The 17268-nt window shown below is 34.9% G+C and overlaps 1 protein-coding gene across 12 annotated transcripts in view; it reads left to right on the top strand.

Moving 5' to 3' along the window:
• The window catches only part of LOC105214797 (collagen alpha-2(IX) chain), a 409572-nt gene that overhangs the window by 76329 nt on the left and 315975 nt on the right, over nucleotides 1-17268 (top strand). For all 12 annotated transcript variants that reach the window (XM_054230416.1, XM_054230413.1, XM_054230415.1 and 9 more), the window contains 2 exons: nucleotides 14197-14360; nucleotides 16703-17241. In XM_054230416.1, the coding sequence (XP_054086391.1) occupies nucleotides 14197-14360; nucleotides 16703-17241 (703 nt within the window). The remainder of the gene's footprint in view (nucleotides 1-14196; nucleotides 14361-16702; nucleotides 17242-17268) is intronic.

The raw sequence follows: 17268 nt of genomic DNA, 5'->3' as shown, positions 1-17268 counted from the left end.
ATTTCATCCATTTTCCACACGTATCATTAGGATGACAAGAACATATTATACACCGAATTTCATTGAAATCTGTCGAGTACTTCCTGAGATATGGTTTGAGATATAAGTGGGCGATGCCACGCTTTCATCTTTTCTGACGTTTTTCATTAGTGAGTTCACTCACTTTTAGCAATTTTCAACCTAACCTTTGTATGGGAGGTGGGCGTGGTTATTATCCGATTTCTTTCATTTTTGGACTGCATTAATAAGTGACTAAAAGAAACGACTGCAGAAAGTTTGGTTTATATAGCTCTATTGGTTTGGAGATATGTACAAAAACATATTTGGGGGCGGGGCCACGCCCACTTCCCCAAAAAAATTACATCCAAATATGCCCCTTCATAGTGCGATCCTTCATACCAAATTTTATTTCCATTGCTTAATTTATGGCTTAGTTATGGCACTTTCTGTGTTTTCGGTTTTCGCCATTTTGTGGGCGTAGCAGTGGTCAGAATGTGCTCATTTTCGAAAGCAACCTCTCACGGTCCCAAGTAACATATGTTCCAAGTTTCATTAAGATATCTAAATTTTTATTCAAGTTATCCGGTGCACGTTGCACGAGAGAATAAAACGGTGATCGGTTATCGAGTTGCCGGCAGTATAAAAGACAAAAAAGGGTTTCTCAATAAAAATTTGCATTGGTGAATTAATTTGGCTGTCTGTAATATATATATATATTCGGACGTGACCTTTAAGAATCGAAGTCAACCTTTCTCCGACGAAATGGTTCATAGAGCTTTTAGGAATTAATACAAACCCGAAATGACATGGTTTTTTCGATTTAACATCCCTTTACAGACCAGGATTTAAAACTGTCAAAAAACCCAGAAATGTTCTAAAAGGAAAGCTTATATGCTTTTGTCCAAGTAACTTGTCTCTTCATAGGTTATTTGGCATAATAAGTTGAATACGCTAGATGGTGCTGTATGCAATGACTTTAAATTTCAGAAATTTTTGGTTAATTTTTTTCAATACGAGAATATATCGAATCTGTAATTGTTAAGTTTTTTTGTTCAACAATGGTCAGCTACTTCATGTAGACCTGCGGAATTTGCTAATATTTCATATAGAAATAAAAAGTTATTACGGAATTATTTAAATATTTTAAAGTTTTTGCCTACAACAATAAAAGACAGAAAGAAACAATTTCAACCAAAGTCAGCAAGTAAAATCAATAAGACGCTTAAGTACAATCAGCGTTTAAGCTTATTAACATGTCTACCGAAATATTTGACCAACAAGTGTTGAAGTGATTTTACACAACCAATAGCAACAAACACAATCAAATTCTATATTTATGATTTTCAATTTGTTGTTGTTAAAATGATGACATTTGTTGTTATTGCAGCATTCATAGATAAAATGCATAACTGCTTGAGTCAAATCATAAGCCATTAAACTTGTTGCACACCAATATATAAATATTGAATTTTATTATTGAACACCGTTAGTGTGATTTTTGTTTTTACATTATTCAATTGTTGGGCCGCCGCAACCACCACAGCGCTACCTGTTGCATATTAACTAAGTGCAGCGGCCGCTCAACAACTCAGCACTGCAGCAACGCATCATTTATTATTTAATATTTGATCGCTGTAATTTCCACTGTCGATATTTCTATTCATTCTTGGCATTTTTTCGTGTTTTTTGCCTGTCTCGTCGCCGAAGTCTTGAACGCCCGCTTGAAAGCAATGACTGTCGCCCGGTTGACGTCTGCAATGGCAACAACAACAATAATGACAATGACGTTTTTCGACGTAAACATTGAGAAGCACCAGCCAAGTAACAATTGTTAACAATAGCAACAAGAACAACAACAACAACTCGTGTCATTGTTTATTGTAATGCAAATCAGTTCATGGCTTGCTTATTGTTGTTCTTGATAATCGATTATTGGAAATATTCTATAATAATGTATGCGAGCCGGCGTGCATTCCCCTTGTTGTTGTTGTTGTTGTTGTTGTTTATTTGTTTGTGTAATTTGCTTAAACAATGCAGTCGCTCATAGTAAGTGCAGGCGTTTGCTTGTTGTTACATTGATTTGCAAATTCTTACTATTTATGGAGTTGCGTTGATTGAATGAACTTCACGAATACAAATAAATTAGAATGAATGCACTCAGTTATCTGTATGTTGTTGTCGTCATTATGTAAATTGCTTGCAAATGAGTATTTCCAAGCTGATTGTTTTAGATTAATACTGAGCAGATTATGTTATATTATATGCAGATTGCTTTGATGATAATGAGATAAACATCGCTACGTCTATATATTGTGTATTGGTAGTGTATTCTATATGAGGGAAGTGATCGTTATAGGCTATTAAAAATGTTAAAAAATTTTGGTAAGAAATAAAGGAATACAGTGGAACTTCCATAACTCGAACTTCTATAACTCGAAGATCTCTATAAATCGAACTTTTGAATTGGCAATAGAGTTCAAATTTCATTGAAAGTTCCTTCCATAAATCGAACTTTTCGACCATGGCAAAATAAAAAATTTTAAATTTTACTATCGAGGCATAATTTTAAAAGAGTTCATATGGAGGAGAACATAAAATATGATATTACACTTATGGATTACATTAATCATGTAACAAAGACATGAGATACAGACGTCAAGAGCCAACAAAAGCAAACTGCATCAAACAAAATTACAGAATATACGTTTTAACGTATGTACATAAAACTTTTAGCGTAGTAAATAACTAAAACAAGGTATATGTAAATCTATATTGTAAAGCTTTTTAAAAAATTTTATTTTTTAGTGAAAATTTCTTTAACTCGAAGTCTCTCTAACTCGAAGTTTTTTGTGGATTATAGTGATTCGAGTAAGAGAAGTTCAACTGTATTAGCGAGTCGAGTGGCAAATCGAACGCGCTCTGTCGAACAAGCTCTCCATCAACTTTAAATTACGCCTGCAGACCTTGGCAACATCTTTCAAGTAGAGATGGTTGTCATCAACGAAACTTTGTCATACTGCTTCGGAATGCAGCCTCCGTCAGAAAAGTAAGCATCTACTTCAAAAGCAGAACAGCAATACTGATTTTACTGCGATGATTATACTTTCTTGATAAGACTTGTTTTGGTACTTAGCCTTAGAGTAATCGCTGATAGCTGTAAAGTCGATGAATTTGCTGCTTGATCTTCTGACTCAAAATTTGACGTAAGATATTCAATGAACTACTTGCTCTCAGCCATGTTTACATGAATTGCAGGAGTGAATCAGGCGAAATCGTTAGTAGGAGTCTAAACAGATTTGTGTTATAGTATGCTTACATATAAAAATAATCTCGTAAAAACTTAGTTTAGGTTAGATTATTGAACGATCTAACGCGATATAAACCAAACTGTCTGCAGTTAGTTCTCTTACGTAGCCCACCACACACCATGAGATTAGTTGAAATCGGATAATAACCACGCCCACCCATACAAAGGTTAGGTTGAAAATTACTAAAAGTGAGTTAACTCAGTAACGAAAAACGCCAGAAACACTAAATTTCACACAAGGAATGGCGGATGGAAGCTGCACTCAGATTATTTTACCAAATTGTAAATGGGCGCGGCATCGCCCACTTATGGGTCAAAAACCATATCTCAGGAACTACTCGACCGATTTCAATGAAACTTGGTTTGTAATAGTTTCCTTACATCCCAATGATATGTTGTGAAAATAGGCGAAATCGCTTCACAACCACGCCTACTTCCTATATACCAGAATTTTGAAGACAATCTGAATCGTTTACTTTACAACATATAAAGTAAGTACTAGTGAAGATATCGATGCAGAACTTTGCACAAATACTATGTTAATAGTGTGGCAGCCCCATTCTAAAAATCGCCGAAATCGGACCTTAGGTTTTCAAGGCCCCATTAATCGAACATGAGGACCTCGGTGTTTCTAACCTAATATTAGGGTTTCCAACTTTCAATGGACTTTTTTATATATTGTAATATGACGCATATGTGGGTCAAATTGTGTATAACATAATATTAATAAAGTTAAATAAATAAATTGCGAGAGTATAAAATGTTCGGTTACACCCGAACTTATCCCTTCCTTACTTGTTCTTTACATTTTCATTTGACATTTCTCCACTTCTTCGCAAAATTCTCGATAAAACTAGGAATAACACCGAAAATCGAGATAATTTTATAATCTCGGATTATCAAGAGAGGAATTTTGTATGGTAAATCTCGTTTCTTAATTACAGACTATCGAGTTAAATACAAAGGTCTTTGTCGATACATTAGGGTCTATAGATGGAGCTTCGATATAATAAAAAATGGTGTTTTAGCTATTCAAATGGAAATACGTCAAATCGGGTATTAGAAATCTCGAAATCCGAAATTCAATAAAACTTTTTCTATTCTCTTGGGTTAATCAGTTCAACATATGTTTGTCTAAGGACTTATGTTAATTTTTTTTGGTCCTCAAATCCTCTTCATAACACTTCTTCCAGATTAACATTGAATGGAAACGTGAAAGATTTCGGATCACTAATGACAGTTGGCTTTCCAAATGGATGAATTGATGAAAAAATATGGTTCGATCGTATATTTAATCGCTTATTTTCACTTTCAGGAGATCGGACATTGATTCTATGGTATCAACTGTCATTTGTAGAAAAGTAGATAACGTACAGACCTCAACTCCACTAAAATATAAAATATAATTTATATTCTTAATACTACGGTTTGAAAAAACTAGGGAGTATTTAAAAAAAAACATTTCTTTAGGAAATGAAATCGTCATAAGTAATACTTCCTATATAATACTGTAACCAACAATTATTTATAACAACAACTGAGCTTATAGAAAATTTATTACTTCAAAAGCCTCAATAAACATAAATGGAACCCATTCTTAAGCATTTATTTTGTCGCCGGATATAAATGTTGAAACTGAGTTATGTTCACCATATTGCACCCTAATGTTGTTAAATAATAAAACTCTTAGTTTTAATAACCAAAAAAAATCCAAAATTTATAATTTCAATACGCTCTCCAGCAAACCTTGAATATTCCCAGCGCAATGCAATTGACCCAGTTCAAAATGGCGCGCAAACACAATGTCAATATTATGAAGCCATCAAATGTCACTTGTTTAATAATTGAATGAACAATTTAGAAATTTCATAAAATTACAATTAACAACAAACAGCAGAGTGACAAGTTTATTGCCATGGTAATTAATGAAAGTCAAAGCCACATGTGCACGCACAAACTCCAACTGCACGACTGATACATATTTACACTTACACTTATATATGTATGTATATGTATAAACATATAAATGTCAACTAGCCATAAATATCGCGTATACTCAAGAGCAAATAGTTAATTTGAGTGACAGTGAAATTGCAAAACCACAAAACATATAAAAGCGAAGTGCTAAAAGCAGCTGCAACAACTGCAGATCAAACAACAAATCCACCAACAAATACTATTTACCAGCATAGTGACACCAAAACGCAACCCCGCTGCCACTGCGGCCACCGCTAACTGAAACTCATGCTAACTAATTAGTGTTTAATTTGTAATTCACATTGAAGTGGAAAAGTCAAAATGTGACAGCAACTTCTTCAACGGCACAACTGAAGCTCCGCCGACATTCATATGTGTATGTCATTGTCTGTAAATAACTGTGCGTCAAATCGACGAAGCGCCACGCACAGCATGCAACTCGCTTCAGTTTCCGCAGCAGCACTTGGAGTGTGGCAATGTGAGCTGCTGCAAGCATCAATGGCACAAACGAACGAATATTCCCATATGTGTGTCTTCATGTAATGGAGCTTTTAAGTGTGGCAGCTGTAGCAGTGGTCCGCGGTCACATGCTAATGTGGCACTTGCAACTTCTTACAATTTTCTATGTCATATGACTTGCGGTTACTTCTTCATGCTTTGTTGTTGTTGTACTGAAAATATAAGTGTGTTGCCGATGAGACAGCTGTTTTTTATAACTCATTTCCACAAGGAATTTCACACATTTTATACGAGTGTATTTGATGGAAATTGTGCCCATGTAAAAATAAACAAGAGTGGCCAGACTTTTGTTTACCTTATCGTATTAATTTGACTCGAGTTGTATATTTTTGGTGTGTTTCTTTGAAGAATTACGCTTTTGATGTTTTTTTATACTCTCGTAACAAAAGTTGTTAAGAGAGTATTATAGTTTTGTCCACCTAACGGTTGTTTGTAAGTCCTAAAACTAAACGAGTTAGATATAAGGTTATATATACCAAAGTGATCAGGGTGACGAATAAAGTTCAAATCCGGATGTCTGTCTGTCCGTCCGTCCGCCTGTCCGTCCGTCTGTCCGTCCGTGCAAGCTGTAACTTGAGTAAAAATTGAGATATCGTAATGAAACTTGGAACACGTGTTCATTGACACCATAAGAAGGTTAAGTTCGAAAATGGTCGGAATCGGACCACTGCCACGCCCACAAAATGGCAATAACCAAAAACACATAAAGAGCTATAGCTAAGCTATAAATAAAGTTATGAAAATAAACTTTGGAACATAGGATCGCATTAGAGAGGGGCACATGTGAATGTAATTTTTTTGGAAAAGTGGGCGTGACCCCGCCCCCAAGTAGGTTTTATGTACATATCTTGCAAACCAATAAAGCTATATATACAAAACTTTCTGCAGTCGTTTCTTTTAGCCGTTTCCTTATACAGTCCAAAAATGAAAGAAATCGGATAATAACCACACCCACCTCCCATACAAAGGTTAGGTTGAAAATGACTAAAAGTGCGTTAACTTACTAACGAGAAACGTCAGAAACACCAAAGTTTACATAAGAAATGGCAGAAGGAAGATGCACTGCGATTTTTTTACAAAATGGAAAATGGGCGTGGCGTCGCCCACTTATGGGTCAAAAACCATATCTCAAGAACTACTCGACAGATTCCAATGAAATTCGGTATATACTATTTTCTTGACACCCTGATGACACTGGTGGAATATGGGTGAAATCGGTTCACAACTACGCCTACTTCCCATATAACTCAATTTTGAATTCTTCTGATTCGTTCACTTTATAATGTATACATAAGGAACCGATAAAGGTAGCGAAATAAAACTTTACACAAATACTGTATTTGAGCTGTGACATCACTTGTGGAAAAATTGTCAAAATCGAACCATGACTTTTCAAGGCCCCTGATATCAAACATGAAGAACTCAGTGCCTAAGGGTAATTTTTCACCGAAAAGAAAAAATAGGTAAATCTCTAAATAAATTGCGAGAGTATAAAATGTTCGGTTGCACCCGAACTTAGCCTTTCCTTACTTGTTTTTTGATAAATTTGTAGTCCGAAGATAAGCTGTTTGAGCTAGTGCGAGCCATATAATATTGTCGAAGCAATCCGTTTATATTTGTATTGCTTTTAAAGAAAATTTATTATAATTTTCTTACTAAAAAAAAAAAAATATACATAGATTTTCTAAAAAACTCTCCATTTACAATTTTTCCACCTCATCAGTTTAAAGAAACCTTATAACTTTTGTCTCAATGTATGCCATCGTCATTATCAGCGGGTTAATCAGACTTAGTTCAAATATTTCAATTTGTATCTTTTAATTGTCAAATTTAATGTTTACCCATCATTTCAAAAGACAACGACATTGCGATATCATAGGGTCCCTAAATATCATAGTTATGGAATTTCGACATGTTAAAAAATGGTGTTTTAGCTATTCAAGTGGAAACTACGTCAAATCGTGTATTAGAAATCCCGAAATCCAATTAAACTTTGCATATTCTTCTTAATTAATCAGTTCCACATTTTTCTGCCTTTCGACTTTCTAATATTTTTATTTTTTGGTCCTCAAATCCTGTTATGAACTTCTTCCAGATTAACATTGAATGGAAACGTGAAAGATTTCGCATCACTAATGACAGTTGGCTTTCCAAATGGATGAATTGATGAAAAAATATGGGAGATCGGACATTGATTCTATGGTATCAACTGTCATTTGTAGAAAAGTAGATAACGTACAGACCTCAACTCCAACGGACAACGACATTGCGACCGTTCTACAATAACTCCATCTAAATCACATATTTCAGTAATATGTTAGAATATATTTATTAATTCTTAATTCGAGTCGGTTCGTTAGTTTAATATTTGTAATTAATTAAAATTTTTTTTTTTCGATTTTGATGATGTCAAATTTAATGACATCTGTAGTCAAACTAATGACACCCGTTCTCAGTACATTAAATTATGAGTTTCTGAGGCAAAATAGCAATCTAGAACAGTGAAATGGTAACAATAAAAATTGTCCTTCTTGCCATTTAAATATCTGTTTTGATATGATAACACAATATACATATATAATCATTGTCAATTTAGTGTCATTAAATTTAACATATGAAAATCTCCCTTTTAGTAAAGGCGTATACTGAAAAATCATGTATTATAAAGCTCTTCATTCAAATTCAACCAACTAATTAAATAAAGGAATGGCCAAATGATGTCATAACAGAACGACCTTCGCATAAATAACATTTATATATGTTTGTGTGTCAATAAGTTTGTCATAAATCACTCGTACTTTTTTGTCAAAATTACAGAATTATTTCACGCTTGATTGCACCTTTTCGGAACTCTTTTGATTAAATGATTCATTTTTAATTACCGTGCTATGTGGTTTCAATATTTATAGCCGAACCGGTTTAGCAACGCGGCACATCAAATAACTGTCAATTGTTTCTACTTCAAGTATTAAATGTGCAGATGTATATCTGAATTTGTGTGAGCGCATAAATTCCCCTGAATTATAGGTGACAGTATTCTATTGCTCAATTTAATAGCCCGTGAATTAAAAAGTAAGCGCCGATGTCATTTGATTTGTCATTTCCGTCGTATAACTGTCGAACCCTTAGGGGAAAAATAAGCAATAAATTTGATTTTAATTGTTCCAAATGACACTTTTTACAAAATGTTATTGAACTTTTGTTGTTTTACAGCTTAGTTGCATTGACAAATTTAGTTTAACAAATTTTTGATGATCACTAGAGGCTATTGTGGGTGACATATTTGTTTTGACATGACAAATTGAAATGATGTCAGTATGTGTTTTAAAGGTATGAACAAGGTTTCATGTGTTATTTGTGTAGAAAGTGATAGTCCGAAGATTATTAAAAAACAATTAAAATCAAATAAAATAGAATTAAAAATTATATAATTTCAAAGCATTAATCCACATATAGAATATTGTTAGCGGAATTTTTTTTTCACCCTAATCCATCTAATTTGATATTCTAAGTGGTTGGTTTTGAGAGATCTTATATCTCGAAATTATGCTGAATTATTTTAGTAAATATTTTATGTATTCTTGTTCAGCACAAGAGTCCCTTGTTATGCTTCTTTATTCTAGAAAAGAGGATGCATTCAATGGCACAATAATCGTACTGTCCGGAGTTGTTGATTCTAGCTCATTATTTATATCTTTCGTTGACTTCTTTTATTATCTTCCTAAAACATATTCCTCATAGATGTCTAATGCCTTCGTTTACCATTTAATAATGATCAGTACATGAATTTTGTAAGCTGGGGATAACTATTAGGCCATCTTAATCGTTTCTATGTCATGTCTTTCCTCTTCTTTCATTTTTTTTAAATTACCTAGATTCCGGCTGAGGTTGAAGTTTATGTTGGGCACTTTATTTCTATGAGAGAGAAGGCCACTAGATATTAATCAATATGCTTTATATTATGATCTCACCTTCAGAGGTCATCTGTAAATATTTCATAGACGGGAGAAATGGAATTATGAGTTATAAATTTTTGATATTTCGACTAGGCGCTTACTGAAGCAAATCTTCTTTTGACCAAATTTTTGCATAGATATAGACAATTGAAACAAAGCTCCATCATTTCACTCTGTTGAACATCCATACAGTCATCCGAGTAGACTCACGGTAGCAATCGTATCCATACCATGGAATGATACTACTATCTGGTGGTAGATCATTGATTGACTCAAGAAGAAGTAAATTCATTGACGGTAACTGTGCAGAACTGCCTAAAGGTTTAATTAGTTAAATTTTAATGAATTCCTAATCAACTGGGGCGAGGGGCTATACCAATGTGACATTTTCAAAAAATCTATTTTTTCTATTTTTTGCTTATTCGATAGCTTATCCTTTCAAAAATATTCTATGAAAGCGGTAGGATCGTAGCACATAACTGCGTTATTTTTCAATATTTTTGTAAAAAGATTTGAGAATATAGTTGGAAGTATACCTTATTAGGTCCAAAAAACTTCGAAACATTCAATCGAGTAATTTCTTTAAAAAAATCACGAAAATCGCCTAATTTTTCTTGGGTTACACTGGTTAAATTAGTTGTATGTAAATGCTTCTAGTTGATACAAAAAATATATATTTTTTTTGACTAATCAGACCACACACACATAGAACGCCGCGAATTCCGAAATTTTTGCTAATTAAGCTTAATGCATTGGATCCACCGCATATATTCGCCAATTTTCCGCACCGTAATGAAATTTCAGCTAATTTGACGAATTTTTCGAACCGAATGATGACCAAAAATGCTGTGAATTCAAAACGTAGACAAACTATGTGAAAGGAAATGATGAGCATAAAGATGCGTTGGTGTGCTTGTTTACCTACAAATGTCAACTCGAAGCCAAATCACTAAACCAACACAGCCAGAGTTGCTGAACAAAAGGTGAACGGCAACGAGTACGAATATGTTGGCAGCTCATCAAGGGATTATGTGCGACAATAACAACAATAAATGCAACAATGACAGTAATATCAATACACTGACTGTCTGTTCAATAAATTGCGCTAGTATGTGTATGCTCGTGTGTGTGTTTGTTTGCTGAATTTCGTTTGCGCAAACCACTTTCGGACAATTACATCGAGTGGCATTTTTAATTTATATCGCCATTACATTGTACTAATAGTGGCAGTAAATTAACGTCAATATGACACATGAACCAACACACACACACACACACCTACATACATATGTTTGTATATATAGATTGACATGTGTAAAACAAACGGCAACTCAGCTGCATTTGGAGTGACATCAATGGAGCGCACTTCGGTGGCTGGCTGAAAATTTGGAGCAGTTTGTTTGGCCAACAAGTTGTAACTACTCGCCTGTGCGTGTGTGTGTTTGTGTGACAGGTGCTTGTGCGCTGCATGTTGCGGTGTGCAGACGCGCATGTATTGACATCCTAAACCGCACGTCACATCAACGTCACTGTCATTAGCATCAAAATTGAAATTTCACATCAATGCAATCGCCAGTCAAACATTGCAGCGGACAGACAGATTGCCTATACTCATAGTACATGTGAATGAATGTCAAAATGCTGAAATACTTGTACAAGTGAGTGTGTGGTCTGACATCATGTGCTTATCTCAATTTTTTTTATTTTTTTTTTTAAGTAGGCTGCTTTATTTTTTGTGAATTTAATCGTTTTTTTTCGGAAAATCCAACTGTTCACCAGATTTTCATTAAAAATTTAGGAAGTGATGAAACTCAGAAGTTCATATTAATTTGCTTTTATTTAATAAATATATCATATGAAAAAATATATCATATGAAATTGACATTGAGTCATTGCGGTAGGTAAAAGCTGCCATCAAAATCTAATGAAAGTTCGAGATTATCATAACAAAACTTTAAAGCCAATAAATTTATTTTTACTGAAATCGTTATTTCAAGATTATGATTTTCAAATTAAGTAATAGTTCATTGATGGAAAAATTTGGTATATTACCGCTTCTCTGGTCAGAAATCTCATTATCGATGTTAATTTCTACCAAAGCTTACGACAAGACTCGACATTGATGAGTCCTTATATATATTTAGGGTTTTTCTGAGTTTACAAAGGACTTTAGACTATAAGGTCTAAGTGTATTCCTTTTCTTGGGGGGAAGAGGTTTTGGTAGAAAATCCGAATATAGCTCCAAAAGAAAATATAATGAGACCACCATCGATATCGATTGGAGAAACGAACAAGATTCATACCCAATGTGCGTCCGATTAAGTTCTTTTCGTACATGATCTTTTCAAATATACCATTACAACATCTTCCCGGGTGTAGAACGCAAGTCGGGCCGGTACTGATAATTGTTATGCGGATAATTCATGTTTCTATGCTAAAACAGTCGCATTTATTAATTGAATTTTCCTTTATAGCTCCAATAAAAAAAATCAAAAAATCAAAACAAAATTCGAAATGCCGAAATTCGAATATAATTTTTCATTAACAAGAAATTCATGATACGAATTTTTCTTTCGTGTGGAAATAAAAATTCATGGGAATGCTCTATTCACATTTAATTTAAAAAAAGACTGAATATATATATTTATATTTAAGCTTTTTAATTTTTTTTTAATTTTAATGCTGATATCCATGCTTCTGAAGTACGATAAATCGATTTTCACCTTCCAGCAGTGAATACACAGTTTAAGCTCAACAAAATTCCAGTACTACGTCTTGTGAAAATTTCCTGATACCTCTAGTGACGACAAGGGACTCTTTTGGACACAAGAAGATTTCACGATTGCAAACCTCGCTTACACCCATCCAACAACCAGCAAGTCCACTACCGCTTCGGTCAACATTCGCACAGTTCAAATTTTAGAGCTTGAAAACACTTTCATTCTTAACTACTATTACAGAAGCAGCTGCATGGTCTAGCTCAGTTGACAACTATTTGCTCTTGATTTGTTTTACATAATTGTCTGTCTTTTGATTTATAAACCACATCCCTTATGCAAAGCATTCATTATAACATTTATCAAAACAATAGAATACCGTTACCTTCTAACCACTTGTGTACTTTACCGTCACATAAGTGTATTAGTATTGAATTTTTTGCAAAATCAATTACTAAAACTGTCTATGAAGCTTTCACCCCTGCACACTGGCAGGTAAACCCTTAAGCGCTGCAGACGAAATTCAAGTAGCAGCCGGAAAAGCCATTTGCTGTTGGTCATATTTGTGGTTTTCAATGCTACAAATCAATGTGCAGCATTGTTATTGTAATTACAAATGTTTTTGGGCTGTGACACAAACACACACACACATGAGTCTAACATAAATCGTCGGTGACTTGAGTTACAACGCGGACCAGTTTCAAATAACAACTAACTGACCACCAACTGCCAGCCAGCCATACACCCAACCAACAACAACAACCACCACCAACCAATTGTGTATGCAATTGAATGTAAATACTACACAGCAATGCAATATGCATATGTGTGGGACATATTTTGGGCTGGTGGTGTGGTAATGGTGCACCAAAACGCTGAAGTCAATTTGCAACACCGCAAACGTACAGTCTACTACAGGCTAGTGCAACATAACCGCAACTCGTTGCAATCGGTTTGATGGTGGTGGTGTGTGTATGCCGAGCGATAGTCTGAATGTATTCCCACCAAATCCGAAACGACTAAATGGGTTTAGTTTTACTTCAAAATGCCTGCTAACGGTAAATGTAGTATGATGACAACGAAAGTGGCAGCGGGAGGGGGTAGAAGAGGAGCAGGGCCGAGGCTTGAAGCAATTGACTGGGTTGAAAATTTACACTTCAAATTTCGTAACTAGATATATGTATGGTGTGGGAGCAGTTGTTGTAATTACTTGTTGTTGTTGTTGCTGTTGGTTAGTATTGTGTTGCACATTCTAGTGTTATGCCTGCTACACTCAATTGTGGTCTTGTACTTTATATGCCACATGCGTTATGGACAATTAATTGCGCTCCAGCTACAGTTATACAACAACAACAACGGAGCCATATATATGCGCATACCGCTCACTTGTTGGCCTTGTTGCATGTTGCACATATGTAGTTGTCGATTTGTTTATGTTATTTTGTTCGCTTGCATCCTTTGTGGCAATCAATCTATGCTCGTTTGTGCGCATTTTATGCAAAAGATTTACTATTACTTTGCAGTTTTTATGCGAGCACACACATACTCACACGCAGACACACACACATACACACATAAATAAACGGTATTATTTAGTCCTGCATATGCATTTGATTGTTTGAACATCGTTTTTATTGCCAATTTTATATCAATTTTTGCTGCTACAATTTATGACAATAACAAAAATTGTATTTTCAATTTCTCTCGTTTCCTTTTGCAGCTGCAACATGCAGAAAGACAACAACAAAAAGCTTAGTGAACACTTTCTAGCAGCGCAAGACAGTGTTGGTTGCAAAATGTTAACGATATTAGCGATATTCCTTTGTTGTGGACCATTACTGGCTGCTTCTAGTCTGGAGGGTCTGCAAGGACAGTCGATTAAAGGTGAGTTGATTGCATTAATTTGATGTTAATAGTATTTACATATATAATCCGATCAATTAAACGAAAAATTTGTCGTAGTATAGAAGATTGCTAATTATTATGTATTATTATTGAGTAAATGTGGCTAGGTTCATTTATTTGCTAATGAAGTAAAATTTTCTTATTATAAACGCCTAAATTCAGGCAACGTTTTTATGCAAATTTTTTCTAGATCCCTACTTTACTAATCAATTAAAGTTTCTAATCAGAACTCAAGGGCATATAAGGTAACGAGATAGTGGACGAGATTGCCAAACGAGGCGTAAAACTGTCATCCGAAAATATGATGAACGTTGATAGACCTATACACTGTCTATATGATGATCTAGACAGAAATTTGGTAAAAAAGTTCAAAACGCGCTGGAAGAATATACCGGGATGCAAAACCGCAAAAGTTATGTGCAAGGCGGTAGATAAGAGGTACACGAAATTTCTATTGGCGCTCCATAGAAGCAAATGTAGGAATATGATCAGCATACTCACTGGTCACTGTCTTGTAAGGCACCAGAGAAACAATGGGCACCTCTTCTGTGAATGTCCTGCATTATCAAGACAACGGCTTCAGCATTTGGGGGCTGCACAGTACGTTAATCTGGAAGAGATTTCGTTGGTAAAGCCACAAAGCCTTTTGAAATTCACAATAAGCGCTGGCATCCTAAAGGATGACTACTCCTCATTAACCAAGTGACGGCACTCCATCTGTTTTCACAAAGGACCAAAACTGGTCTATGTGTGGCGTTGTAGCCTGCCAGAATAACCTAACCTAACCTAACCTTCTAATCAGAGCCTAAATGTTGACAATGTTATAACTGAAATTTCATTCTAGTTCCCTTTTTTGATAAAATTAAGTTAATGTTTCTATTGTAAACGCCTAAATGTAGTCAACGTTTTTACTGTAATTGCTTTTTGGTCACTTCGTTGCTATCATAGCCTAAATGTAGGCAATGTTATAACCGAAATTTCATTCTAGTTCGCTTCTATAGAAAATTAAGTTCTGTTTTTTATTATAAATGCCTAAATGTAGGCAACGTTTTTCTGCATATGTTTTCTAGGTCCCTTCTTTGCTAATCAAGTTAAATTTTCAAATCATAGCCACAATGTTGGCAATGTTATAACTGACTTGAAATTTCATTCTAGTTCCCTCCTTTGCTAATCAAGTAAAGTTTTAAATTATAAACGCCCAAATGAAGGCAACGCTTTAACAGTATTGTATTCCGTTTGGCAGTTTTTGAGGCATGAAATGTGGCCTACAATTAGGGGGCAGGTTATAAAAGCGCGACGAAATAAGCAAACTATATTTTTTAATAATTGCAAGAATATTTGTTTCAGTTAAAAATTTGTTTATCAAAAAAATTAGTTATTATTAAATTAGTAATTTTGATCTGGATTATTTAATAGTATTTTGAAAATTATCGGTTCAACAAATAAAAATAAGGCGCCGAATTCTCGACTAAACCGCGATTAGGAGCGCAATCTTTTCGGAATCAACTTAGGTCGAAGGCTAGATCGATCACTCCTTGACTGAATAAAATAATTTTTCCTGCATTTCTAACTCGCACGGTTTACTGAAAGTGACCCTAATAAATTTTTTTAATAAACTTTATGTCACTACTCTAAAATCTGCTCTAAATTGCACCAGTCCAAGGATGCCTTGGCGTGCTTACAATCACAATTATATTCTCTTCTAAATTATAAACCGCCTTTAATTCGCTGTGAGTCTACTTTACACCCCCGCTAACTTCTTCCAGACCCTTCTTCAATATGACAACAACCCAATTTCCCAAGCCATCACTGTGCTGCTCGCTTGCCACACATTCAAATGTGTTGCATAATTTTTGGCGTTTCATTTCATTTGCACAAAGCATATTTGTATTTGTTGCAATCAATATACGACACAAAGTGAATAAAATAAAAATCTGTAGAATTGTGTAAAAATATGGAAAATGGTTTGTAAAATATCCGTAAATTTCAATAAAAAATTTACATGGCAATTGTAACTGTAGAATACGCAGAATTGCAAATTAAACAAACGAAGCTTGCACCGCAATATAGCAACAACAAAAACAAAGAGTTTTTGCAGAGCAAACTTTTTATTGACTGTCACGAAATAAATGCATTACAATGAATACACTTTTTTGTTGTTGGTGTTGTAAAATGTAAACCATATAATTTCTGACACACACATACAAACAGTTGTTATGTTATACAATTTGTTTGCGTTAGCAGAAAAAGTACAGTTTTTGTAAATTTATTTTTTTCACTCTTTCTCTATTTTTTTCTCCTTTTCTCTCTTACACACACAGATGCCTTCGGCGAATACTCACTAACGGACATGATCAACGCACAATCGCAGGGCATCGAATACGAGGAGGCTGACGACGGTTTCCCCTCATACAAATTCCTACCCACATCCGATGTGAAGACCTCATATCGCGTACTCTTACCGGAGCGACTTAACGAATTCGCCATACTAGTCAAATTTCTGCCACACAGCCCGAAGGGTGGTTATCTCTTTAGCGTGGTAAACTCCTTCGAGTCTGTGGTGCAGTTGGGTCTGCATTTGTCGACGGTCAGTAAGAATGTCTGGAATGTGTCATTACTCTACACACAATCAGATCAGAATTCAGTTAGCCGTAAATTGGTCAGCTACCAGTTGCCATACAGGGGCAAGGAGTGGACTACGCTTTCATTTCAGGTACTCAGGGACAAGACGCTCTTCTACACCGATTGCGTATTGAATACGTCGACAGCGGTGGTGCGTGAGCCACAGGATTTGGTCTTCGATTCGGCATCAACTTTGTATTTGGCGCAAGCGGGTCCCAAATTGACTGGGCATTTCGAGGTAAGTGATTTCAGATACGATTTATTG

Source organism: Zeugodacus cucurbitae, chromosome 4 (genome assembly GCF_028554725.1).
Source record: "Zeugodacus cucurbitae isolate PBARC_wt_2022May chromosome 4, idZeuCucr1.2, whole genome shotgun sequence".
Lineage (NCBI taxonomy): Eukaryota > Metazoa > Arthropoda > Insecta > Diptera > Tephritidae > Zeugodacus > Zeugodacus cucurbitae.
The sequence above is the reverse complement of the archived record's forward strand: the minus strand, read 5'-3'. Positions and strand labels throughout refer to the sequence as shown.